General features: G+C 39.2%; 1 protein-coding gene across 1 annotated transcript in view; it reads left to right on the forward strand.

Moving 5' to 3' along the window:
• Positions 1 to 25033, forward strand: part of TNKS (tankyrase, TRF1-interacting ankyrin-related ADP-ribose polymerase) — a 148471-nt gene that overhangs the window by 36862 nt on the left and 86576 nt on the right. The window contains exon 5 of the mRNA XM_010561027.1: positions 180 to 275. Coding sequence (XP_010559329.1) covers positions 180 to 275 — 96 coding nt within the window. The remainder of the gene's footprint in view (positions 1 to 179; positions 276 to 25033) is intronic.

Below are 25033 nucleotides of genomic sequence, written 5' to 3' on the forward strand. Positions count from 1 at the left end.
TCTTTGCGACATGAAGAAAAAAAAAAAAAAAAAAGGGGGGGGGGGGGGGGAAGCCAGAAGGAAAACCAAAAAAAATTGTGCAATGTGTTTTTATGCCTACATCATGCCGAGGAGACACTTAGCAGTAAATGATCTGTGTGTACCAGAGGTAAGATACTGTTTCTGCTTTCCCTGCACAGTGCTGCTGCAGCACGGAGCTGATCCAAACATTCGTAACACCGACGGGAAATCTGCGCTGGATCTGGCAGATCCTTCAGCAAAAGCTGTACTTACAGGTAAGATGCATGCATCTCTTAGCAGTGTTACCTGTAGTTCATTTTGTGTTATAAGTTCAGCATCATAAGACCCTTCTGCCTTTTTTGTTTTTTCTGTTGTGTAAGAGCATTTTAAAACTGTCTTTTACCAGATTTCATATTGATGTAACTGTTGTTATTCTGCTGTGCTGTTATAGGTTTGCTTATTCTACTTATGCCAATGCTGTAATTTTCTGTTATAACATCATTCATTATTCACTGTGTTTCTGTGGCTTTTTTTCTTTTTAATTGCTACCCAATATACAGATTGAATAGGACCCCCCAACCCCTGCAAAAAAATGAAGAAAACAAATCAGGTCAATTGTTTTAAGACCTTCACTGGTGAGCCAGCAAGGACGTTTGTATAACTATAAAAGTACCTGTGATTTGAAAGACTACCTGCTACCGATTGCAGAGATCAATAGTTACATTATATTTTGCTGCAGATTCACAAGCTACCTTTTCCTTCCTCTTCCTAATTAGTCATTTTAGGTAGAACTCTTTCTCACCCACCAGTTTTTTTCCTTTTTAGGGACTGTTAGCTGCCAAACAGTATGTTTCATGAAAATACAGACAGAACTTTGTTTTTACACAGCTTTGGGTTTTTTTTTTTAATAAATTAACTGTTATGGCATACCAGTAAGCATTAAAAGTATAATGTAATAGCCTGTCAAATCTGTATCAAGAAATACATGGTCCTCTGTGCTGATTTTGACATCTAGGAAATAATGTTTAGAACAAAGTAATCTTGGATTTTAAAATATATACAATTAGATTTATAGAATGGGGTTCAGCAGCTGCGCTTCATTTGAAGAAATAGCTGGGTTTTTTCTTTTGCCTTTATTTCCCCTATTCTCTCTCTCTTTATTGACAGCTTAATTTATAGGTTATGTGCTATGCAACACCCGTATTCATTCTTCAGATTATGTTCAGAGCACACCAGCTCCCTTCACTTTGTCAGGAACATTTCCTCATCTTTCTCCAGTGTGCTGACTACTATACATAATTATCTACAGCTCTGCAGTGATTTGAGAATGCCTTTGGAACGGTACACTTTAAACACATACGATTTAGTTTAATTACTCAGTGTCAAATTTAAACACGTTCCTACAGTGTTAACATTGATGTTAGCTGTGCTAAGCAGGTTAATCTGACTTTCGACTGTTAATGGGTACAGTTGTACAGACGCTGAGGATGGAAAGGGCACCAGGGAGTCAAGGTACCTCAAAGGTGTCACTGGATATTTGGCATTAGTTGTGGGGAACTTGATACAGTATGGGGGTTCCAGGCTCTGAGCTGGTCTTCAGGCTATGCTCAAAGATCAACTTCAGAGGATAGTAGAAGACTTGGAAAGGTCTGTGATGGTGACTTCATGTGTGCTCCACTGAGTTCTCTGGGCACTAGATCGCCACCTTGTGCTTTAGGCAATGGAGAGGGCCATGTGTCGTAGCAAACAAGTGTAGAAGGATTAGAAGCAGCCTTTTGAGAACGTCCTGTCAAGTGCAGCAAGCGCCCTGTGTCCCTGGCCTCATGTCTAATGCCTCGCACATGAGCATCCAGTAACTGCAAGCTTCTGCCACCAATGGATGTTACAAGGTTGTGCGTATAAACACACATGCACAGAGCCACTTCTGCTTCTATTTAGGTCTTTTATTGTTCATAAAAAGACATAATTTTTGTATGTGTTTATTCTTCCTAGCGAGTAAATCAGCTTTTGTTTTTATCAGCTTTGTCCTCAAGGTGGCTCTTGGCTACACTGGGCTCTCTCTATGCTGTGCACCTGAGCTCTAAGCTGTGTAAAGAGGGTTTGAATCTGGCTGTAGCTGCTGTATGATGCACAATAACTGAAAAAGCTGACACTGGATGCCATTTAAATGGAAACTTTCTATTGAGGGCTTAATTTTTCTGGATGCTGCCCTGCTTTCTAGTATCTCTATTAGGCTGCTACTTTCTCATGCATTTTCTATATGTTTTTACCTTAAGGTCTTGCTTCATCCCTCTGGAAGAAGGGGGCTTAAGGGATTTCTTAGGATCTATCTGGCTTGGGATAATCTTTAGCTACAGCAATGCTTTGCAATTAGGTGCATCAGAACTTAAAGCTATTACTGGATTAAGGATGAGTAGGATGTATTAACTTAATTTTCACTATTTAATGTTGAATGGTGGGATTTTAGAAATGCTCATATTTAAAGCTTTTGAAAGTGGAGTGATCCTGAAAGCGCAATCTGTAATTGTTACTGTATTTGCATCTTTAAACAGCATGCATGTCAAGGCTGTTCTCATGACATTATTTTGGGTTCCTTTTTCTATCAGTCTATGAATATAATAGACTTTTGCACATTGCTGCTGTATTGATTGTTGGAGAACAAGGTTCCTCTTACTACTTTTTTGAGCAAGTATTTGCATAAGTTCATGCATTGATGTTAATCACTTTGTGAAAGAACTATGATTATAGTCTCTCTTTGACTTCCACCTTTGACTTAGCAAAAGTGAACAGAAAACTTGTTGGTAATTGATTAAATCTTTTCAATTTGTCAAAGAGTTCTGTATGTGTTTTAGAAGGAACATTCCTGCTGCGTAGAAAGCATTTCTGGTGTTCTGGCAGCAAATGCTGAATCCACAATGATTTATTCTTTTCTGTCTCCCAGTCTACAATAATGTATAGTATCTTTTTCTCCTGAATTACAGAAAGGATATATAAAGCAATGGTTTCTGGGATGACTTCCAGCCATTTTCTTGCAACGTTCTCTTAAAATGTGTGTTTTATAAAGGATACATAATGCAAATGAAAGGCTAATATTTTGATGGAAACGGACTTTGAAAATTTCTTTGTAGATTAAAGTGAATTCTATAGAAATTAAACACCCAATTCCAGCTTCTTTAAAAAAGGGGGGGGGGGGGGGAAAAAAAAAAAAAAAAGCTGTATAATTGGGTTATCTGCTTTTTACTGCTTAAACGGGAAAGCAGTCTTTTTTCCACTCCTGCAGGATAAGCAGCATTTGTGTGAGCCAAGCACTTCATGATTGAGAGGGTGAATATTTTTTGTTTCTTCTTCCTCAGCATCCCTTACTGTTCCTGAATCAGGTTGTCAGAAAAGGATTGTAATCCTCCTCTTCTCTAGGCTGAAGTGGTAGTACAGACTCCAAAAACATATCGCATTTGAAAACCAGAGCTGTTACACATATCAGATTAATATCCTAGTTAATTTTATTTTAGTTTAATTGCCTTTGGGGTGTGTGGTTTCTGAGACGGGGACTCATCTTCGCTGCCATACATAGCACTGTGGGACTCCCATCCAGAACAGGGCCTTTGGGAGCTTTTGCACTACAAGTCATATTAGTCTTCATTATTCTCTTACCCTGCTTATTGCCTCTTTAAACATTAATATCCTTTTATATGTTTTCTATACAGTATATGAAGAGCCAACAATATTGTGAATGATTTATGTGAATGATTTATTTTGATTTTTACACAGTGATGCTTTTTTGCCACTTCCTCATATTATCTGCTATTTGGAAATGCTTTCTCTACATGAATGGTCGTTCTTTGTATTTGAGCAGTTTCCAAAGCTGTTAGCAGGACCTGAAGGCACTTTGATTGGATAATATGTTCTTGACTGTTCCATGCCACTGTTTTGCATGAGTTGTTTTGGCTGGTTTCAAGAGTTACTCCCTTGAAACAGGTCAAAATGAAAAAAAGTTGGAACTGCTGCATCTACAGATTAAAGGAAGATTTCTTGGGTACGAAATAATGTCTGTTAATAGAAAAGATTTTCAAAGTTAAACAAGACTCTGATCTTCCTACTTACTATGGAAATAATGTCTTTTACAAACAAAGTGCTTAGGTCCTATTGAGCATTTCTCACTTTGTTTTTTGGATGTGAAGGACAGCTTGATGAGTGAAAGTACAGCTAGGCTAAGGTTACCAGAGGCGTTAATGAGGATTCATGTTTTCATCTATTTGTCATATCAACTTTTTAATTTAAGCGGGGAGCATAGTCCATTTATTGAAATATATTTGCACAAATTTTTTTAAAGTGAACTGCCATCTAGGCATAATTTGCCTCCAAGGAAGGGAGAAATCTGGTATTTCACTACAAAAATTTTACTGAACTTTAAAGAATGGAAAATGGATCCTAGGTACAACTCATCCATTTTAAAATTAGCAGGAAGAGAAGAAACTCTTTTAATTTGGGTTAGTTTTATTTTTTACTGTGGCACCTTTACAGCTTGACCATCTCATATCCCAAACTCTTTCCTTCTGGGTTGATGGTATTTCCTTTCAGGTACTCTTAGGATTTTGAAGGCATTCTGGATAGACACTAGCACTTTATTTTGGGAGGTGCCAACCTCTTCTCCCTTTCCTTTTACTGATCTAATTCTAATAGTGTGCTCTGAAATTAGATCATTTGGACAAGCTGTAGCTTCTGTCTTTAAGAAACAGTATAATAAACATCAATGCAAAAGGAAGAGTGCTTTAATGGTCAGGAGGGCATGTGCTGCTAGAATGGTTTGGGCCATCCATTTATCTGGGTCATTGTCCTTTCTGATGGTGACACTGGGGTCTGCTGCTTTTAGAGAAAAGTGCAAGAAACCCAGCAGTCAAGGAATATCTTTGCCCTGCAGAAAACTTACACCTTATTTCACATAGGCTGTTGGCGTATGTCTTGAAGCGAGAGGTCTGAATGGCCTTTTCCAGCACTTGTTTGTGCTTTGAATGTATGTTTTTGTGATTTGCTATTTGTTTAGCATTCAGGTAGGTCTACTCTCCTCATTTTTGTCAAGGCCTTCTCAGGAGGAAATAAGCCATCTGTTCTAGATCACTGTTATGGATGTCATGTGATACTTTTACATTTGGAGTCCGTGGTGATGCTTTACATCTACTTTCTGGAGGATTATAAGGAGTATCAGCTGGGGCATTACTCTTCCAGTCTTTGGAAAGATGTGGGCAAAACATACTTGTGCCACGTCAAGTCTACCATTTTGGATGGCCCTCATCTAGAAGCCCTTAACCATATGGATATATAAATCTTGTCTTCTGTTTTTAGAGAATATTATAACTGTGACTATCTTGTTATTTTTGTAAATATATAATTAAAAAAAAAATAATCTCAATTAGTGTGTGGTCTAGTTCCCATTTTCCGCTTTGAAGGAAGTGCACAGGTTACTTGGCTGGCCAGGAGTGAAATGCCTTCCTTTCTCAGTTCTGGCATGGTCACATTTCAGTTTTATTTCTCATTTCTTTGTTTTCACAATGAGAGGAAAGAGGAAGAAACAGCCCTGTCTTTCTTCTAGATGCCATGCCATACTTTGTGTGTGCTTCTGCTGTTTCCTCTTCAAGAGCAGCAGTCCTTGTTCTTTAGACTGTCTACATACAAAGCTCCACTTCAGTGAAAATGAAGTTGCGCTTTGGTGGCACTGCCGCTATCGCCAGTTCTCTTTCTGCTTCCCAGCACTGCATTATTATTTCAAGACAGCATATCTTGATTTGAGCACTGTGCTCTGGTATAACATCCAGTTGACTTCTGTAGTGATGATTTAATAGCTTTCATGGCTTTTTTTTATTCCAGGTTTTATTCAGGCTAAGTTTGGTTTTTATTACCTCTGTGATTGCAGAAGAGCTAAATGTATTATGGGAGCCTCTAAAGGAATTCTGAATTCTGAAGTTTGTGGCTTAGATTCCAGTATAATTCCAGATTATTTATATTATGCATGCAGTGCTTATTGTTTTAATTTGTCAGTACTCCTTTGGTCTACCCATTTTATTGCCCATTCTCTCAGTTTGTCTTGGGTCCTTCTAATTTCTTCATTTTTTTTCTGGTAATTGAATAATTTAAATGTTTCCTTCAATGTGGTGGGTGATTTTAACACAAGTTCCAGTGTGTTTTATCGTAAAGGAAACAAGTTACTCCTGCTTTTAAGTGTCTGATCCTTGGAAGTACTTTGGTTTTGATTCCATGACTACATAATTTCTTTAATGTCTTACTGAAGGACTTGTGCAAGGATTTACATGAGCCAGTCTGTATGTTTCACTGCCTCAGTTGTCCGTTTCCATGCCTTAATGTGCTTGGATTTCTTCCTAGTGTAACTTTAGCTCTGGATGCTCTTGTTTCATAGGGCTTAGTTTTAGGATAATGAGAGCTTCTCTTCTCTTTCCCCCTGCTCCCCATTTTAGAGACAAGCACTATCATCCTCATCTTTTGTTTAAACTTAGTTGTGTGTCTTGAACTGGCTTCTTTGGAATGTGGCTGTCTAAGCTAGATCAGATGACTTTTCCTTCTTGTTTGTATCCTATATTTAGGCAAGGAGTTAAAAGTCTGTAGTCTGTTGTGCAGGCAGTCAAATAAGAAGGGGCACTGTGGGATTCAAGATTGATGCTTTTATGAAAAGAGTGGGTTTGATTTACACCATCCCCTTTGCCAGGTTTTTCACTCTTTCAGCTTTCCTTTTTACCATGATATCCATTTAGGAATATTTAGTAAGAGCTCTTTGAATGGAATCAAACTCTTAACTTGTCAAAGGAAAAAATTATCTTTTCAAAGCTTTCACGAAGCACCTCAGTGCAGTCTTTCAGCTCTCTGATTCTCAGCTCTGCTATTGTATAGAGTTTTGGATGCTTTGAAAGCTTTCAGAAATGTGATGTACACAAATTTATTTAGCCTATACTACACACTGAAATTTAACAACATCAAACTCAAAAGAAGCTTTTCTTTCTAAGATTTGTTGTTATCCAAATAGACAGAATAACAAATAAGATCTCTAAACCTTCTAAGGAAAGAGCCCAAAATGTATTTTCCATGCTGCCCTAGGAAAAATAACAGCAGAAATGTGTAAGAAGCATTTCTATTTCCATAGTGCATCAGAGCACTCATCTTTTTGTTTCCTTGCCTTGAGCACTGACCAATCTTATACGTCACTGAAATTTTTTCTTCTTCTCTAAATGTGGATTAGATAATTTTGTTTGTTGTTAAGGTTAGGATTTGTTTGTTGGTGGTTTTAGCATAGTCTATGTTGTACGCTTCTGGCTATTAATAGCAATTTCTGCCAGTCCTGACACCAAATACTACTTTGATCTGCACTACACTTTTCCAGTGTCCATGGATAACTTTTCTGGATTGTTGTACCAAAATGGCCTTTTCACACTGTATACTGCATGCAATAGTAAGCCAGGGTGCAGTGGTAAGAAATGAGTGGGTGGAGAATGTTATGCAACTCATTTGTTTTGTTCTGTTTGTAAGTAGGATAGCCATGCTGCAGTTGTAACTATTTTAATGTAGTTTTTGTATACTGTCTTTGATTCTAATATGTAATCTAGTCTGTAAGCAACCATAGAACTTTCTTGAAAAAAATTTTTAGCTAGCTAGATAATTCCTACAAACAAAAGCTCCCATTGCTTTTATCTCTTGTACTGTAACTTCAAGAGCAGTCTTTCATACTTGGACTGTTTTCTTCTGGAAGTGAAGCCACGTTTAAATTTTGAAAGTGATGAGCCACTCAACTGTGAAATCTGTAGAGTCTGTGAATGTGTGGACAAAACATTTAAGACAATTTTTTCCAGGCTGAACAGATGAATCTGAAAGAGTGTCAATGTTGCATAAGGAAAATATACTGACTAGGAAGTGGGAGAGGCAGATAATCTTAATTTTACCTTTTTATGCATATATTAGGACACAGACTGCTTACGAGACTGCTTACTGTTCCCCACTGCCTCATTCATCAGGACAGATGGCTGTGCACTGGGGAGGAATCAGGACTGCACAGTGAAGTAGTGTTGTCTTTATGGCTTCTGCTTCGTTTGCTGCAAAAGTTGAGAGCAAGAGTGAGTGGTGCAAGACAGGAAACAAAAAGGTTGCATCTGTGGATAAGGCAGCTAAATATTTCCTTTGAAACAGGTTTTTTTTCTTGATTCTGACCAGTATTTCCACATGGTCTGGAGCGTCATTCTAACATGCTGAAGAACAGTGGTTTGTTTTTTGCTATTCTAGTTCATCTCTGTTAGCAACTGAGTAAAGATTCATTGCATCCTGCCATAAAGCATGTAAGTTTGAAGTGGCTCATGTGTTACTTCACTGCCTCCCAGACAAGGAAGCACTGTTATAAAAGGTAGTATAAAAGTAATAGGCTGTTTTCCCCATTCTTTCTAAACTTGGTGATACTAGCTCATGCCCAATGCTATCCAATTTCTGGTCCCAGTTCCAGGACCCTGGCTTGTCCTTCTTAAGCTTCTTATCTTGGTCCCCACTTCCTGCCAACACATTCACATGCGTGTATATGTACACCCCTTACTTGAGATCTCCATCCTTCACCCTGCCTCTTACTAGGCCTCTAGGTTTGGTTTTTCGTTGTGTGTGTGGTTTTTTTTTTTGGTTTTGTGGTTTTTTGTTTGTTTGTTTTTCCTGTCTCCTAATCCTGGTTGTCTTCTAAATTCTTCATCCAGAATCCATGACCACTTCAGGTCCTCTGTCTGGCTAGCATCTTGGCTCTATATCCTATTCTTCTCTTCCTCCCCTCACCTACATGTTCCCAGACAGTTTCCAGTATGACTTCTATTCTTGTTTTCTTGAGCTAGCAAAATAACTCCTTTGAGAGTGTTAAATAAATGCCCAGATTTCAAAAGAATTTTAATACCACGTAGAGATTGTGTTATGTTTTGGATTATTAATTGTTGTAGCTCTCCAACCTCCCTCTTTTATGCCAGTCACTTCTTATTTTTCCTTACTTCATTTCCACAGGAGCTGTTTTGGAGTTTGAGGAAGAATGCAAATTTTGGAATTATTTTATTTTAAATTATTTGTTTCTTTTAAAATGACTAACCTAGCCAGGTGCATGTGGCTTGAAAGGTCATGCTAGAATAATCTCAGTAAGAAGCATGGTTCTGATGCCCTGCTTGCAAGCCCTTACTCAGCTGAGGCCTTCTAGTAAGAAGCTTGGTCAAACTTGACAGTGTGCATTTAAGGAAGATTTGCTATGTGTATATACCAAATTTAGTAATATTGCTAAAAGTAAATCCATAAATTGTTCTGATTGGTAGGGATATGTCAGCTTAGGGGAAGGTTTCTTCCAGTTCTTTCAAAGTGAAAAAGAGCTGAATGTAAGTACTTACAAAAGCTCTTGGTTTGGTCACATTGCTACTGAGTGCTGTGGCTGTGTTGGGCACTCTTTCTGTACACAGTGGCTGTACCAGTTTTGTTCTCGTGAGAGCTGGCTTGTTTTTGCCAGCTGAGAAGTGTTCCCGCCTTGCCAGGTAACGGGCACGGGGCGCATCCCGAGTTCTCTACGGCGCAGGGCACCTGGCTGGGTCAGAAGCATTTTTCCCCTTTAATTTTACTACATATGCGCTAGATGTGATTTAAGTTCAAGGATAAGACTTTAAAAAAGTAGTTAATACTCCTGAAATTTAAAGGGACTTGGGTTCCTGAGTTATATTTTGTTAATGTAAATGATCAAGTGTTTTTAGGGCAATGTCTAGAAAGGAGAAATAAAATCGCTTTTTGCTTCCATTGTTACGTTATGAGGCATTAAATGACTAAAAGAATTTTTGTACAAATTTATTTAAAAATGTCTTCACCTATTGCTTGTGTAACTTATTTCTTTGAAAACCATTGTGGTAGTTCTCAAGTCCCTGCGGCTTCATTAACCTAAGATTTGAGATGGTGATTGTTCTCATGTAGTAGGAAATCCATTTTTAACAATATGTTTGAAAATTATATATATTATATTATATACTTAAGGTTGTGAAAGTCATCTGTGGATTTATTTGCAGTTCTTTGAAACTTCCATGCCTCAAGTTTTGTCTTGCCCTTTTGCCGATGCTGCCATTCTCATAGCAGGGTTTGGAGCACAACACGTGTTTGTCTCAGATATCCCATTTCACCCTAGGATGCCCGACCATAAACTGAACGTGGATGTGCACTGGACTCTGCAGCATTTGTTGCTTCCGACAGTTCCTACGTGCTTTCCCATTTATGCAGTAAATAAAGCAGGTGTCCTGCAGATAAGATTTAGTTTGTTTGTGCCGTCCTTATTCATATACTGAATGCAGAGGGTGAGTCAGGGATCCTGTGAGAGGGAAAGTGTGGTATGATCAAAGCAGAATGCCCATACATGCAAGTTGAGTTTAGCGTGCATGGGAAGTCAACCAGATATTGGAGGGGAATGTGTTTTAATATAGACAGACCCCTCTAGTATCACCGTTTTCAGACTTTGCCCAGCATTCTCCTTTACTCCTGTCCCTCATTTGCCTAGGTGTCTTCTCACTTTTCACCTATCTGTGTAATCCAAGCTGCAGTCTTCAGCAACCTACAGTTTAGACAGATAAGCTTGGATTTTTCAGATTGGCCATACTAGGCATTTCTTCTAACTTTGGATGACCCAAGTGTTCTGTCATGTTTCAAGTCTCTGCTCTGAAATACCCAGATGTTAAAGTTTCTTCTTAAAGAGGTTAGAAGAGGTTCTGTATTCTGTTCAAATACACAAAGCATTATGTATGAGTTTTGTGGACAGCATGAACACTCTTTGTCTTGTAGATGTGGTGCAACTCTTTTTAGGATAGTTTTAAAAATTAGATTGAGATAGGCAAGAAGAATTTCAGCCTGAAGGATTCAAAGTTGGCAGAATTACAATGGAAACTAGTCTTTAAATCATAGTTAAATAACCTTTAGTTGCCTAGCAGCTGTCAGAATTGCTACCAGCTCTGTCTACAATTAGTATATTGAAAAGAGTAATATTTCTTGGATGCAGCTTGTTTTGCTTTCATGTGCTTCTGAGCTTAGACCACCTACCTTGAAGTCTTTTGAAATGAGTTTCAGGGCATAGGGGACTTTTATAATTGTAGAAATGTGTAATGGAAATGGAATTGACCTGACTTACTTGATGAGGTGATCTGATTCAGCAGGCTCAGATGCAGTTTACATTTCATGTGGCCATGAGTTAGTTCTTTGTTGTGCTGTACAAATCTTTCCAGAGATGAATGAGGAGATATAAAAAGCTTATACTTAGTATCATGTAACTTACACCATCACTTCAACTGGCCTGTATTGACAGGCCAAGTGCCACAGGTTTGATGTGGTGCATCTTCAGTGCCTTGACATGAGCCTGGTATCCAAATGTTGAGGCCATCCACCCGACTTGTTCTGTTGAAGGGGCAGTAAATTGTGAAGGGAAGGGGAGGAAGGTAATCTAAAGCAAATACCTGTAACCTCTTCCTTATTGGACTGGCTGCAAAGAATAGGTTGAACCTGTAAGAGACTCAGTTTTCTTTCTAGAAATACTCCAAATGTCCCTCTACAGTTGACTATAGCACCATCTGGAGTCTGAATGTGGACGATTGGTGCATATATCTCTGCTTAAAGCCTATACTGCATATAAGATTGCAGCAGAACAGCATTGCTTCTGTTGTATTTTACACATGCTTTTTTATTCTGGAGAAAGTTTATGTTGTTTTATACTGGGGGTGTAGTGTGTGGGGAGCATTTTAATTCATGCGTATGTACACATATGTTTATATTATCAACAAAAATGAGGCAATTCTTATCTGTTAGGTAATGACAGTATTGTTTTTACGTAGTTAAAGGTACTGTCAAAAGTGTTGTTTTCCATTGGTGCATGAAGAGGCTTCTAAGATGGATGCTTCTCAGTGAATGGATGTTTTACTGTTATAAGTTTCTGAATAAACCAGTAAGTTTCTACTAAACTGGGTAGCCATTTCAGTCGTGACTAATTCATTCAAGCTATCACAAATAATGTAAGTGTTGACTGCTAAGACTCAGAAGTCCCAGGATTTGGAGTCTTATGAGCTTGTGTTTGCTTCATCTTTCCCTTTTCTGGAGCGGGGGAAACAGTCTCAATGACTATTTTTTAAGCAAGTATAATTATTTAATTGTTAAAATTATTTAATTGTCAAACAAAAATCATCCTCAACTTATCTTCACTTAGAACATAGCTTAGATATGCTAAAACCCAAACAAACCAAACTGTATTTATATTCTCCAAGGAGGCTGGAGTAAGAAAGGAGAAAAAACTGCTTCCATAGTGTTTGTCTTATTTCTTAATTTATCACTGGAAAGCAAACAGATCCTGTGGTGAATAATGCTGATGCATGCACTTGAATTTCATAGAATATGTTGTATTTTAGATAGTTTAGGTAGCACTAAAAAATTTCTTCAAGTAGCTGGGCATTGCAGTTTTTAAATTTAATTGTGTGGTGCCAGTATGTGGATCTGTGACTGAAGAACATGGAAAGTTTAGTTTAAGATGAGGAAAATCGGGCTGAACTGTTTTTGAAAACTTTGAGTACTTTTGTTTGCTGAAAATTCCAGGCTCAACAGAAGATTTATTAGCTTAATTTCATGCTTTCTATTTGTTGTGATCATTAAATAACAATCAAGGCTGTCTCTGTGTGATGAGAGATCACTTGTTATAATTCAATTTTCACTAGGAAGAATAAGTATTAGCATTTAAATTGAAATTGCTAATTTCCTTTTGCATATGTCCTTAGGGTTCAATCCTGCCAGATGCTGAGCTGCTCTAGGAAAGATCTGGGGTTAAGTTGGGGTTTATTCAGACATTTAAATGTTGCTTGCTGAAGCAGGGCCACAACGTTCACCATCTCTGGAGTGAAGATGGAGGCCATTCCAATGAAGGCCTCACAGGGTGCTGTTCTGCTCTGGGTTACTATGGGTGACTTGAGGCCAGTGCCTGTAGTCTGCATCTTTTGAGTAGACAAAGCCTTGTTCCAGATTTTATAAATAAAACGCGTTACTTGTTTATAGTGGGGGTTTTTTTCTGCATGCAGTGATTTTAGGAGAAGCGTAATATGTGGGTATAGAGGAATAAAGCAGGTCAAAGCAGTATTTCCCACCAGAGTAGTAAGCAGGCAGACCCATTATTTTGCATTTTCTTTTTTTATTGTCTTCATTGTCAAAGGAACACGGGTGGGTTTTTTCTCTTAAAAAATTTAAGTTAAAATTTCTGAGCTGTAGAGAGCATGTCTTTAATGTGATGGTTGAGTTTTATTAACTTTGTAAACACTATCCCTGATGGCTATTTATGAAACTGTTGTGTTCAGGCATGAAAAGCCAGAACTTGTCCTTCAGACCTCCTGTGTCTGTGTGAGTCAGGCCTTTCTGTGTGTCTGTCAAACATACTTCCTGGCTACAAGATGTCTGTCTTGGTGCTCTCCGTAGAAATGGGGCCTCACAGTTGAAATGCCTTTAGTCCTGGGATTAACATGGATCTCTTTCCTCTCTAGTTTTTTCCCCACAGCCCTGCAGTCACTGCGGTGCAGTCTTCCACTTTGGGGGTGTGGTTCTTCACAGTGGCACTGGCAAGAACCTCTGATAATTCAAGGGCATACAATGAGCCTTGGAAATCTTCCTACGTTGATTTCTCTTTTCTGCACGCTGCACAAGGGACACACAGAACAATATCCTTTTTTTCTAACTCTCTGCATCTATCTTTGGTCCCCTTTTGTAGAAATGAACATTGTTGCTTTTTCTTCTTAAAGTTCAACAGTTATTTTTTCTTCTGATTTCATGACTAGAGCTGGTTTTTCTAGGTGGTGGACTCTTTCTTCCCATACTTACTGTTCATCCAAAGCCCACCTGATGAGGTGAATTGCTGCCGCTTGTTTGTTTGTTTGTTTTTGTTTTGTACTGCTTTTCTGAGGGTAGGGAAGAAAAAAGATTTCACTTTGTATCAGAGCTATTGTCAGTCTTTTGTGGATGTACTATGTGGAGAGTCTTTCAGGGCTATTGGCGTTTTCTCTGAAATTAGATTGAATTTGTCATTTGTACATGGCTGTTTATCAGACTGTCATGAAGGTTCAATGTTTAATTTATAATACAGAAAAAATTATATTAAGACTTATGCTAAACCTCTGTGTAATCCTTTGGGAGGTGATTTTAAAAAGCATGACCTCATTGGGACGCAAGAGGTCATCTACACCTCTGAAAATGCATCAGCTGTGGTCTTTCTTTATCATTACTTCTTTCATACATGAAAGAGAAACTCTGGCAACAAAGATTCGGCCTTCCATGTCTCACAAGCCTGTTTGTTTCCAGTGTGCTTTAGAGATTTTTCAAAATTACATTTTTCTTTGTGATTTGTACCTAATTTAGTTGCATTTATTCATATGTTATATGACTTTCCCCTGTAGTGCAGTGGGACTGTTCTTATGTTTAAAAGGACTATATGATTAAGTGCTTTACTTGGTTGTTGGCATTGAATGGTTTCTAATTTTAATGTAATAGTTAAGTCTATTGTCAGTCTTACATGAAGATGCAAAATTTTGAATTGGTACCATATTATTAATGGAAAATTTTCATGCATCTGGCAAGCTATAACATAGATTAAGCAAAACTCTTTTGGTGGTTTGGAAATGCGTTCATAAATTGTACTCAATTATGTTGCGACACTTAGACAACCAGAATTAGAAACAGTAGACCATAAAGTCTGAATGTATGTGTTCTATGCTATTGATTATTTTTCATAAACAGTAAGTATCAGAAACCTTTGTTTTCCACGATGCTTTTTCTACTCCTGTTCCACAAAGGTAGTTACATTTTTGTTCAATAATAGGTTTCAGTGGTAATTTAAAGACCGTGTAGCTGAGACTTGTTATATATATGATATATAGACACTGATGTAATTTTACTTTTCCTTGGAACTGCTTACAGGCCCAAAACTTGGACAAAAGAGGATTTATCCTCTGTTGTAATTCCCATAGTCTAATAATGTCCCTTTTATAACAAAAGCAGCTGTGTCCTGATATTTTATTAGTCTGAAATGTTTTAGAATCAGCTTCTCTCTTTATGGATAACAAATTTATTTCTCTGCTGCTTTGTTCCAGACTCCACAGATCCTACTGCTTTGGGTGATAAAAGTGTTTCCATAATTTCAGAATTTATTAGGCCATACATGACTCATGTATTTTTCATTGCTGCATGTATTAGTCCTTTGAAACAATTTGGGAGATGACTTGTGGCAGCAGAAATTCTGTGATTAGGTCAGCCAAGTTTTGATCTTTGAGGGCTGATCACAAGAAGCAAGTTGCAGAGTTAGGGCCTAGATCAGCAGTAAGAAATACAAGCTGTCTCAGTGGACAAGAACTGTTTTATAAAATAAAAACAAATCAACCGTCTCACATTTATCAAGTAGAGAAAAGGAGTACAAAATACTTCCATGCCCTCAAAAAGAGAGAGTGAGCCTGGAGTTAATTCTTTCCTCTTCCGATTTCCCTTGCTTCTATGCATGTATAGATGTATTGCTCATTGAAGAGGACTGTGTCGATGAGCAACCTGTTTTTAACTGTCTCCTTTTAGTGCTTCATTGGGAAATTGTTTTCCTATCTCCAAGCTTATTCATTTGGAAATGGCAATTTATCTAGCTGTGGCTGAGAGAGTTAGGACAGCTTGGGTATGTGGGAAGGATCCCCTAGGCTCTACAGAGCATAGGGCAATGACATCCATGTTAAGTCTGAACAAAGTCTTTAGAAGTAGAAATAAAATGGCATTGGTATTTAATTGACACATAGATGTAATGGTCCACCTCCACAGATCGACTGAAACTTCCCTTATTAAAACCTCAGGTCAATTATCATTTATACAGTTATTTCAAGCACATTTCTATGAAGGTGTCCTTGTCAGTAGTTACTAAAACTTACACCCATAGTAATTAAAGTTGCAAGCATTTGATCATAATAGCAAAATCCAGACCTTGGAAGACAGGGGTAGTTGGCTCCATGCAAGAAGCAAACTGACAGCAAAGTTCATGTCACCAGGTCTCTCCCCCTGCACCTTCCCCAGTTCCCTGCAGTGCCTTTATTGTTTTCACAGACTTAACTTTGTTAGAAATGGGAGAAGGACCCTGAGGCTTATTCCCTGCGTTCATTCTCCTTACTGTCTTTTCACGTTTCTATTTGATACACCTTGTTTCTGGATAAGGTGCCCCTAAAAATTATGTGCCTCTTTTGCTTTCCACAGACCATTGCTGACATGTGGAAAAGGCAGGCAGACGTGACAATCTGGAAGACAACAATACAGGGCGTGCCTAAGATTTATTACTTATATGTTGTGATGAGCATATTGTTTACAGCAAAGTAGCGGTGGGTTTAATAAGAATCACTAGACAGTACTGTTGTCTTGAAATTTCAGAAAAATGCCATTTTATACAAAGCCAGTAACTTTACTCTTTATATCTGGTAGAAAGAAACACTGTTCTCCATGCTCCTGAAAATAGAGAAAGGAGCCATTGAGCATAGGAAGCTGGTCTTCTTTTGACCAATCCAAAAAAGTCTGTATTGCCTTGAATAATGATATTGACCCATACAGGAATTAATATATCCTGCGCTGTTTGTCAAAATGGTGAACCAAGAGTCCTTTGGGGAATAAACAGTTGCAAATATGTAGACCTGAGGAAAACCTACACAGTGCTAAACGATGTGTAGATTTTTTTCTTTCTATTGAATCATGGAATTATAGTAGATAGTGAACTCTTGAGATGTTTGTTAATCCTAAAGTTAAAAGGAGGCTGAAAGAACTGGGCATCCTCCTTTTTAAGAAGAATTCTTAAATTGGTCCAGCAGTACCCTCAGTTTACTTTACATGTAAGCCATGAGTTGGTGTTCTTTGTTTGTTTCAGGGTTTCCTGGACATCTGAAAGATTGACCAAGACCTGTTAATCATTCCCTTAGTAACTTGTTTACTGCTTCAGCGTGAGTTCCCTCCCCACAGGTTACAGTCCTTCATGACCTTCTCCAATGTGGGTCCTTCCCACAGGCTGCAGTTCTTTAAGAACTGCTCCAGCGTGGGTCCCCCATAGGCCACAGCTGCCAGAAAACCTGCTTCTGTGTGAGCCCTCCACAGGCTGCAGCATCCTTCAGAGCACATCCACTTGCTGCGGTGTGGGGTTCTCCATGGGCTGCAGTGTGATTATCTGCTCTGGCATGGTCCTCCATGGGCTGCAGGGGGACAATCTGTGCCACTATGGTATCCTCCATGGGCTGCTGGGAATCTCTGCTCCAGCACCTGGAATACCTCCTCCCTCTCCTTCTCTGACCTGGGTGTCTGCAGGGCTCTTCCTTTTGCGTTTTCTCACTCCTCTCTCTCAGCTGCTGTGCAGTGTTTTTTACCCTTTCTTAAATATGTTACCACAGAGGCACCATCAGCATCACTGATTTGCTCAGCTTTGGCCAGTGGTGGGACTGTTGGAGCCAGCTGTAAGTGTCTGTGACCAGCACAGGGCAACCCCTGGTCCTTTCTCAGAGAAGCCATCCCAGCAGCACCTCCTGCTACCAAAACCTTGACACCTGCACCCAGTACAGCTTGAAAGCCAGGTAGATGAAGTCTCTTTTTGGCCACATTGAGACTCAAGTTTGTTAAAAAGCAGTGTTAACTTCAGCTCAAAAAATGCGCCTCCGCTGTAATGATTGATGTCTGCTGTGTGCCATGTATTATATATACAGTGCCATCAGGCTAATTTGAAATAGGATCATCTGGAGTTTAACCTCAGTTATTTAACTTTGCCCGTACCAGAAAGCCCCTTGAGTCCATGGTGTAAATATATCAGTCATTCTGTTTCTATCCAGCACGTAATTTTGCCTGTAATATATTTGTCATCTTTTTTTAAATTTTTTTAAATCATCTTTATGTGAAGAAAAGTTTCCATCTTTTCTTTTTCCACTGTAAAACAGCCTAAATTTTTTGAACTGGCTGGATGGTTGCACTCAAACAGTTGCGGTCAGCGGTTCAATGTCCAAATGCAGAGCAGTGGCAAGTGGCATTCCTCAGATGTCAGTATTGGGACCGGCGCTGTTTAACATCTTTGTCAGCGACACGGGCAGTGGGATTGAGTGCACCCTCAGCAAGTTTGCCAATTACACCAAGCTGTGTGGTGCGGTCGACACGCTGGAGGGAAGGGATGCCATCCAGAGGGACCTTGACAGGCTCGAGAGGTGGGCCCATGCAAACCTCAGGAAGTTCAACAAGGACAAGTGCAAGGTCCTGCACATGGGTCAGGGCAGTCCCAAGCCCAAATACAGGCTGTGTGGAGAATGGATTGAGAGCAGCCCTGAGGAGAAGGACTTGGGGGTGTTGGTTGACAAGAAGCTCAGCATGCCCCAGCAATGTGCGTTCGCAGCCCAGAAAGCCAACCGTATCCTGGGCTGCATCAAAAGAAGCATGACCAGCAGGTCAAGGGAGGTGATTCTGCCCCTCTATTCTTCTCTCATGAGACCCCACCTGGAGTACCGCATTCAGCTCTGGGGCCCCCAACATAAGAAGGATATGGACCTGTTGGAGCAAGTCCAGAGGAGGACCACAAAGATGATCAGAGGAATGGAACACCCCTCCTATGAAGACAGGCTGAGTTGGGGTTGTTCAGCCTGGAGAAGAGAAGGCTCTGGGGAGACATAGTGGCCTTCCAGTACCTAAAGGGGCCTACAAGAAAGCTGGAGAGGGACTTTTTACGAGGGCATGTAGTGATAGGACAAGGGGTAATGGCTTTAAACTGAAAGAAGGTAGATTTAGATCGGGTGTAAGGAAGACATTGTTTACTGTGAGGGTGGTGAGGCACTGGAACAAGGTTGCCCAGAGAGGTTGTGGATACCCCATCCCTGGAAGTGTTCCAGGCCAGGCTGGATGGGGCTTTGAGCAACCCGGTCTAGTGGAAGGTGTCCCTGTCCATGGTAGGAGTGTTGGAACTCAATGATCTTTAAGGTCCCTTCCAACCCAAACCATTCTGTAATTCTATGACTCTATGAATTTGCAAGTGGCTGTCTTTGTATTGAAACATATAATAATTGGGGACAGTGTAAAAATGGATACACCTTCCCTGGCTCAAAACTGTGCAACTTGCCTTTTCACATTTTACATGTAGTTTTTTGGAAACATTTTTAAAACAAGGATATTGGATTTTCTATTTTACATTGTTATTTGTCCTGGAAAATATTTTGCTCCTGCAGAATAGACATGAAAGATTATCCAAATATTTGTGATTTGAGCCCTCAAAAGAATTACTCCTGAATGTGAGCAATGATACTATTTTCTCAAGCCATATCTGTCCTTGGAAGAAACATGTACTACTCTAAAAAAATTAAGCATCTCACTTCTGCAGTAATTAATAAGATTTTCTTGAGAGTTTTAGCTGTAATTAAAGACAAAGTCTGTGCCATTATAAGTAGCATGATCTTTCTGCTCCTCAAAGATGACATAAATGCAGAATGTAATAGTGATTTGTTAGTGTGCATGAAGAGCAGCTGTCAATTTTTATATAGCTCACTGTCGTGAATTATAATAATTTCTATTGCATTTTGCTTTACAGTGCCAGCTACAAGTCAGGTAAGCGTTTAAAAATGTACATAGATTTCACTTGGCATTGCAGCAGTGATGGTGGTTAATATATATCTAAACAAAAACCTCTATAATGTTGAAACCAAAATCTTACGCTAATTAAGATAACTCTTTCTACTTTAAAGAAAGCATCTACTTCTCCATATAGAGCAAATATAAATAAAACTGACTATATTAAGTATAGCTTTTAATGGGTAAGGAAAATGTCATGCTGTGCGACTACTTACCAGAAGTTTTATTTCCTGGCGTTCTTCCTGCCCCAATAAGTCTTTTAACATTTTCCAGAGGCTTCACAGCTAGTACTTCAGCTAATAATTTTTTTATTTTGGCATCACAGCCAGAATAATAATTTAGAAGTTCACCAGTATGCTTCTAAAATGTCCCTCTACTCCCTCTTTCTCCATGGGAGATCTCTAGGAAGCACCTAGTTTGCTATTATTGTGACTTTCCTATGTCCATCCTGTTTTTTAGGACTAGTAGGAGAGGGATCTTGAAATGGCTCTATAGAGCCATTCTTAAGGGGTATATGCTGTGATCCAGAAACCACAGAGGGAAGCGCCTGTGGCTTTTTCTGGTGCAAGAGAACCTGACTGTGGGAGACAGAGACCAGTGTATTTGCAGTAGAGGTGCGACCTGTTAATATATAGCTACCAGTGAGCCGAAAACCATCCTGACCTGAGAAGAAAGTTGTCTTCTGAAGTATCTCAGGTACCATCAAGACTGCTGAAAGAGAATTCTTTTCCAGGTCCAGCTCCCAGGGCGGTGCTACCACTTGTGTTTTTCTTTTGTGCCAGTGTATCTTGTGTTTCTCTCTGCAGTGGCATGCTTTTACCAGGAGGTCACTCCTCCTTTTCCCTGTGTTAGTAGTATTCTATGCATCATGTATTCAGTCTGGTAAACTTGCTTCAAAGATACTCAAAAATGTTAAGTCTAGGAAGGTTTGTACAGGGTAGGCTTTTTGTGTCCCCTCGGTGTAGATACTTTAGCCTTGCTACAGGCCAGGTGCACAAGCCAGTCAATTTGAATACTTGTGACAAGACAATTGGAGTCAGTTTTTTAATCAGACTTAGGTGAGCTAACTCTTGCCCTGCGAACATGGGCATGTAAAAGACATTATTTAGCATGAGGCTGCTGTACCAGATTCATGCCAGCATGCTGCATGATCTACGAAGTTATATTTTTGAAAGGCTTCTGAAAAATGTCTTCTCTGTTTGAGCCTGTCTTGTTGCTGCCGTGTTTTTATTGTGTTTTCTGATTGTTGACCCCATAAACGCTTGTCTTGGTTTCCCATATTTGATAGCTAAAGCAAGGAAGTGTTGTCAGGCCATGCTGTTTAAATGAGAATTCACTACGGGTCTGTTCAGACAAGTTTGCTTAAATAGAAGCACTGAAATGATTTAGTTCAACAATTCTGCTTGATCTCATTTCTTCCTTTTTAGTTGTCACTTGCCTTTGGGTTTAGCAGAGAAATTAAACTGCCTGAGAACCAGAAATGTATGAGATTCATTTATTAACATTTCGTTTAAGCCTACCATCAAAGTTAATGGATTTATGTCTTTTTCGTACTTTACAGTTTGGAGACCTGAGATCTAAAAACTGGTTTGGTGTCACAGAATCACAGAAACTCTCAGGTTGGAAGGGACCTCTGGAGATAGTCTAGTCCAACCCAGCTGCTAAAAGCAGGGTCATCTGGAGCAGATTGCCCAGGACCATGTCCAGTCAGGTTTTGAAAATCTCCAAGGATGGAGACTCCACAACCTCTCTGGGCAGCCTGATCTGCTGTTTGATCATCCTTACAGTTAAAAAAAAAAAAAAAAAAAAAGAAAAAACTTAGTGACAACAAAGTAAGAACCAGTAGTTTTCTCAGTGTCTGAAACCAAGTATTTCCGTGTATTTGTTTCAATATATTCACGGTCAGACCAGGAACTTCAGTTTTGGCAGGTGTTTGTGCTGGGTTCAGAGGTCTGCCTTTAGCTGTCCCTATGGAAGTCCACCTCAGTTTGACTAAACTGTAAGTTTCTGAAAATTTTCATTTGCATAACCTCCAAAAAACTTGCAGCTTTCAGCTGTAACCTGATAGTATCTTCATTGCCATGGGAAGTATTTGTTCCAGTTTACTTCCTTAAGGTACCAGTTATGCACCAGAATATGCTACCAGGTGTGGAAATGGTGGGAGATTGAGGAAACCATGCAAGTACACACCAACAAGCTTTCAGTCTAAATAGTATTTACCAAACTTTTGAAAGCAAATGATACTGAAACACCGTAGCATGGTCATGAGTTGTTAAAGACCTATTCAAAATACACAGTCATTCAGCCATTCAATGTAAATAGGGTGTATGGAGTTAATTAATCTTTAGTGAAGTGCTTTGAGGAATAAAACAGTTAATGAGGATGATTATTAAAAAATTGCTGTTTTCTGAGGGGTATTAAGTTGAAATGAAGGAAGCAATTAACTTGAAGTTACTGTTTCATGTGCTGTGTAGACTCAAAACAGGGTTTTAGTTGCATTTGCTTTGCATTTCTTTCCTGACATCAGATAGCAGCTTCTCTCTTGAAAAAATTAATCTGATATATTTTTTTGCCATTTCTTGATTTCTTCACTTATCAAGGAAAAACACCAAATGCAAATGACATTTGGTCAATCACAGCATTTAGTAGAACTTATCCAAGACTGATACTTCTTGTTATACCTCTGCTTTGGAAAACATGTGTAAACTGCTTGTTGGAAAGCACATGATTAAAAATTTTTCTGTTTGCCTGTAGCTTTGCTTTAATTAAACCAAACTCAAAAGTCTTAGGGAAGTGCATGTAGGTGTGGGGGGCAGGAAAATTGCAGAACTATCTGAAGGCTGAAAGACATGAACATGCTCAGAATGTCAGAATTGAAGTTGCACAGGCAACCTGGGCCCAGGTCTCTGGGTTTTTGGGGGTTTTTTTTTTCTGTCCTAGACAGTAACTGGGGCTCCTAATATGTTGATAGCTCCAAATCTTAGTTGGGGTATAAAGAATCAGGTCTAGAGTAGAAGTCAGTCGGTAAACGGTAAATTGTAGGATTTATACTTTGATTTAAGATACAGTGGGAGTAAGAGGTAGGGTAGGAAGCATTAACTCTATTTTTAAGTAACCAAGCTTTGTAAATATGTTATTGACAAAGGCTATTGCAATGCCAAGGCTCCTGCCTTTGTCCCAGGCATTTCATTTCCAAATGCTGATTTCAGCATTTGGAAACATCACTTTCTTCTAAATCGTTGCTCCTGGAAGCATGTTGAACCATATCAGAATGGGCAGGGAAAGGCAGCTAAATACTGTCAGACTTCTCACTTTGATGTGCTAAGTGGAGGTATACCATGGAAGAATTTGGGATAAAGGATAAGTTTCCTAGTACTAGGAGACAGCTTTGAAACAGTCCCTTAGCATACTTTACTGTTGGCCGCCTTGGGCATGTCAGAAGAGCTGGCCTTGAGTAGACAGTAGCATCCCCCCACTCTATATACTGGTGAAATTTAGTTTCTGCCTCCTCTCCTAATAAAATGGCTATTTCTGTACTTTCCTTTTGTATTACAGGGTGAGATTATATAAAATACTGAAGAGCACTTTCTGTCTTTTGTTGCTGCTTTGCCAGAAAGTTTCAAATGATAGCTCTTCCTTTGTGTAGAGATGGACATTTTTCTCATATTAACATGCCTGGAATCTATTTTCTGTACTTCATGTTCCTTCGCTCTTCATCTTCTTTTCCATTTCCTCCTCTGTTATATTTGCTGTTTTTTCAAGTTAGGTTTTTAGTATACTGAATTTGTATATTGTCAAATAGACTTATCAACAGTCAGGTTCAGTTCCCTGCTTTGGAAGTACAAAGCCTTAGAAGCCTTTGCTGACTCTCCTGTCAGCAATTCTAAATAATTTTTTAAAGTTGTTTTGGGTTGGTTGGTTTGTTTTTGTTCAGGGTAACTCTAGTCTGGTCCAGTCCTGTGGACTCAGCACCCACTAGCAGTTGGAGTGCATGAAGTAAGGGTCTAGAGTGCATCCTTTTGTGGATTTTCTGAAAGACATCCATGTGGTGAACTCTAGGACTGCTACAGTATATGCACAAAACTGCAGTAAGTCAGGATGGTGAAGATTACTTTGAAAGCCCTCTCCAGATCTGTAATAAAATGCTTATGTAAATACATCAGAGTTCAGAAGTACCAGAGGCAGCTTTGTCAGCCCTTCTTGTTACAGCCCGCTGGTTAAAGTCTTCCAGGTCACTGAGTTAACCCAGACTTTCACAGTAGTTTTATGGATTAGCATTGCCTTTGGCAGAAATAAGGAGAGGTGTTTATATGTGTGGCCAAAGGTACTTTCTTCTTATAGGATTAGCTTTTTTCAATCACATTCCTTTTCATTGTGTTAAAGCCCGATTTATTGTCCCTAATTCTTTTGATCCTGCCATGCTATTTTTAATGCTGTTCTATGTTACTGAAGCAATCAAAGCTTTTTTAACAAATTGAAGAATGGCATCAGTATGAATTTGCTGTCATTTGTGTATTGCATAAACACAGGTGTATGCTGCAGGTTGCAATATTGCTATTGCTCTTACTCCTCCTTTGCAGGTGTTTGCTAAGCACATATACAGGTGCAATGAATCTTGCTATTGTTTAGAGGGGTGAACATTATGAGGAATGTCACCAGATCCTGAATATGTTCACCTTGTGATGTTGTCATTGCTAAATGAGTGTATGCTTGCCTATACCATAGTTGTCAGATCAATGTGGTTTAGAAGTCCTGCTCCTTAGGTACAGTCTTGTGAGAGAAAGACTGCCTTGAGCACAATCTTACTATTGGTGAAGGTAGAAACAACAACTTTACCTATAACAATGCACTTAATCAGTGGCCAGTGTTTCATGAGCACAGTCCAGTGTGTCTTAAGGAATGGATTTGGATGCAAAGTTGCTATTTTTAATGTTTTGTTTTGTTTGTGTGTACACTGATGGTATTCAGCAAGGTTTGCTGCACACCAAGGAACTGGAGGATTCTTAATGTCTCTCTCAATATTAAAAAAATTCCTGCCTGTAACCCTTCTTTCTCTTGTCCTGGACTAGTCCTGTTTTGTTTCTTTTCCCTGCCTGTCATACTTCTCTCTAGAACGGCTTCCTTCTATGTTTCTGGGTGCCTATGTACTTTGAGAAAGCTATGTCTGAAACAAGTCCTTATTTTTTTTTCCCTGTTTTCCTCCTCCTCCAGTGGTCACCAGAGGGTTGAAGTACGCCTCTCCCTGCCTGGCAAACAAGGAGAGGTTAGAGGGGTTTGGAGTGAAACTGCCTGACAGAATCGAGTCTGCATCATGTGGACGTTGAAAGAAATGCTTGTCCTAGCTTGTCTGACTTGAAGAAGATCTGGCGCTCCATGCAATGCA

Source organism: Haliaeetus leucocephalus, unplaced genomic scaffold, assembly GCF_000737465.1.
Source record: "Haliaeetus leucocephalus isolate CR32 unplaced genomic scaffold, Haliaeetus_leucocephalus-4.0 Scaffold140, whole genome shotgun sequence".
Classification (NCBI taxonomy): domain Eukaryota; kingdom Metazoa; phylum Chordata; class Aves; order Accipitriformes; family Accipitridae; genus Haliaeetus; species Haliaeetus leucocephalus.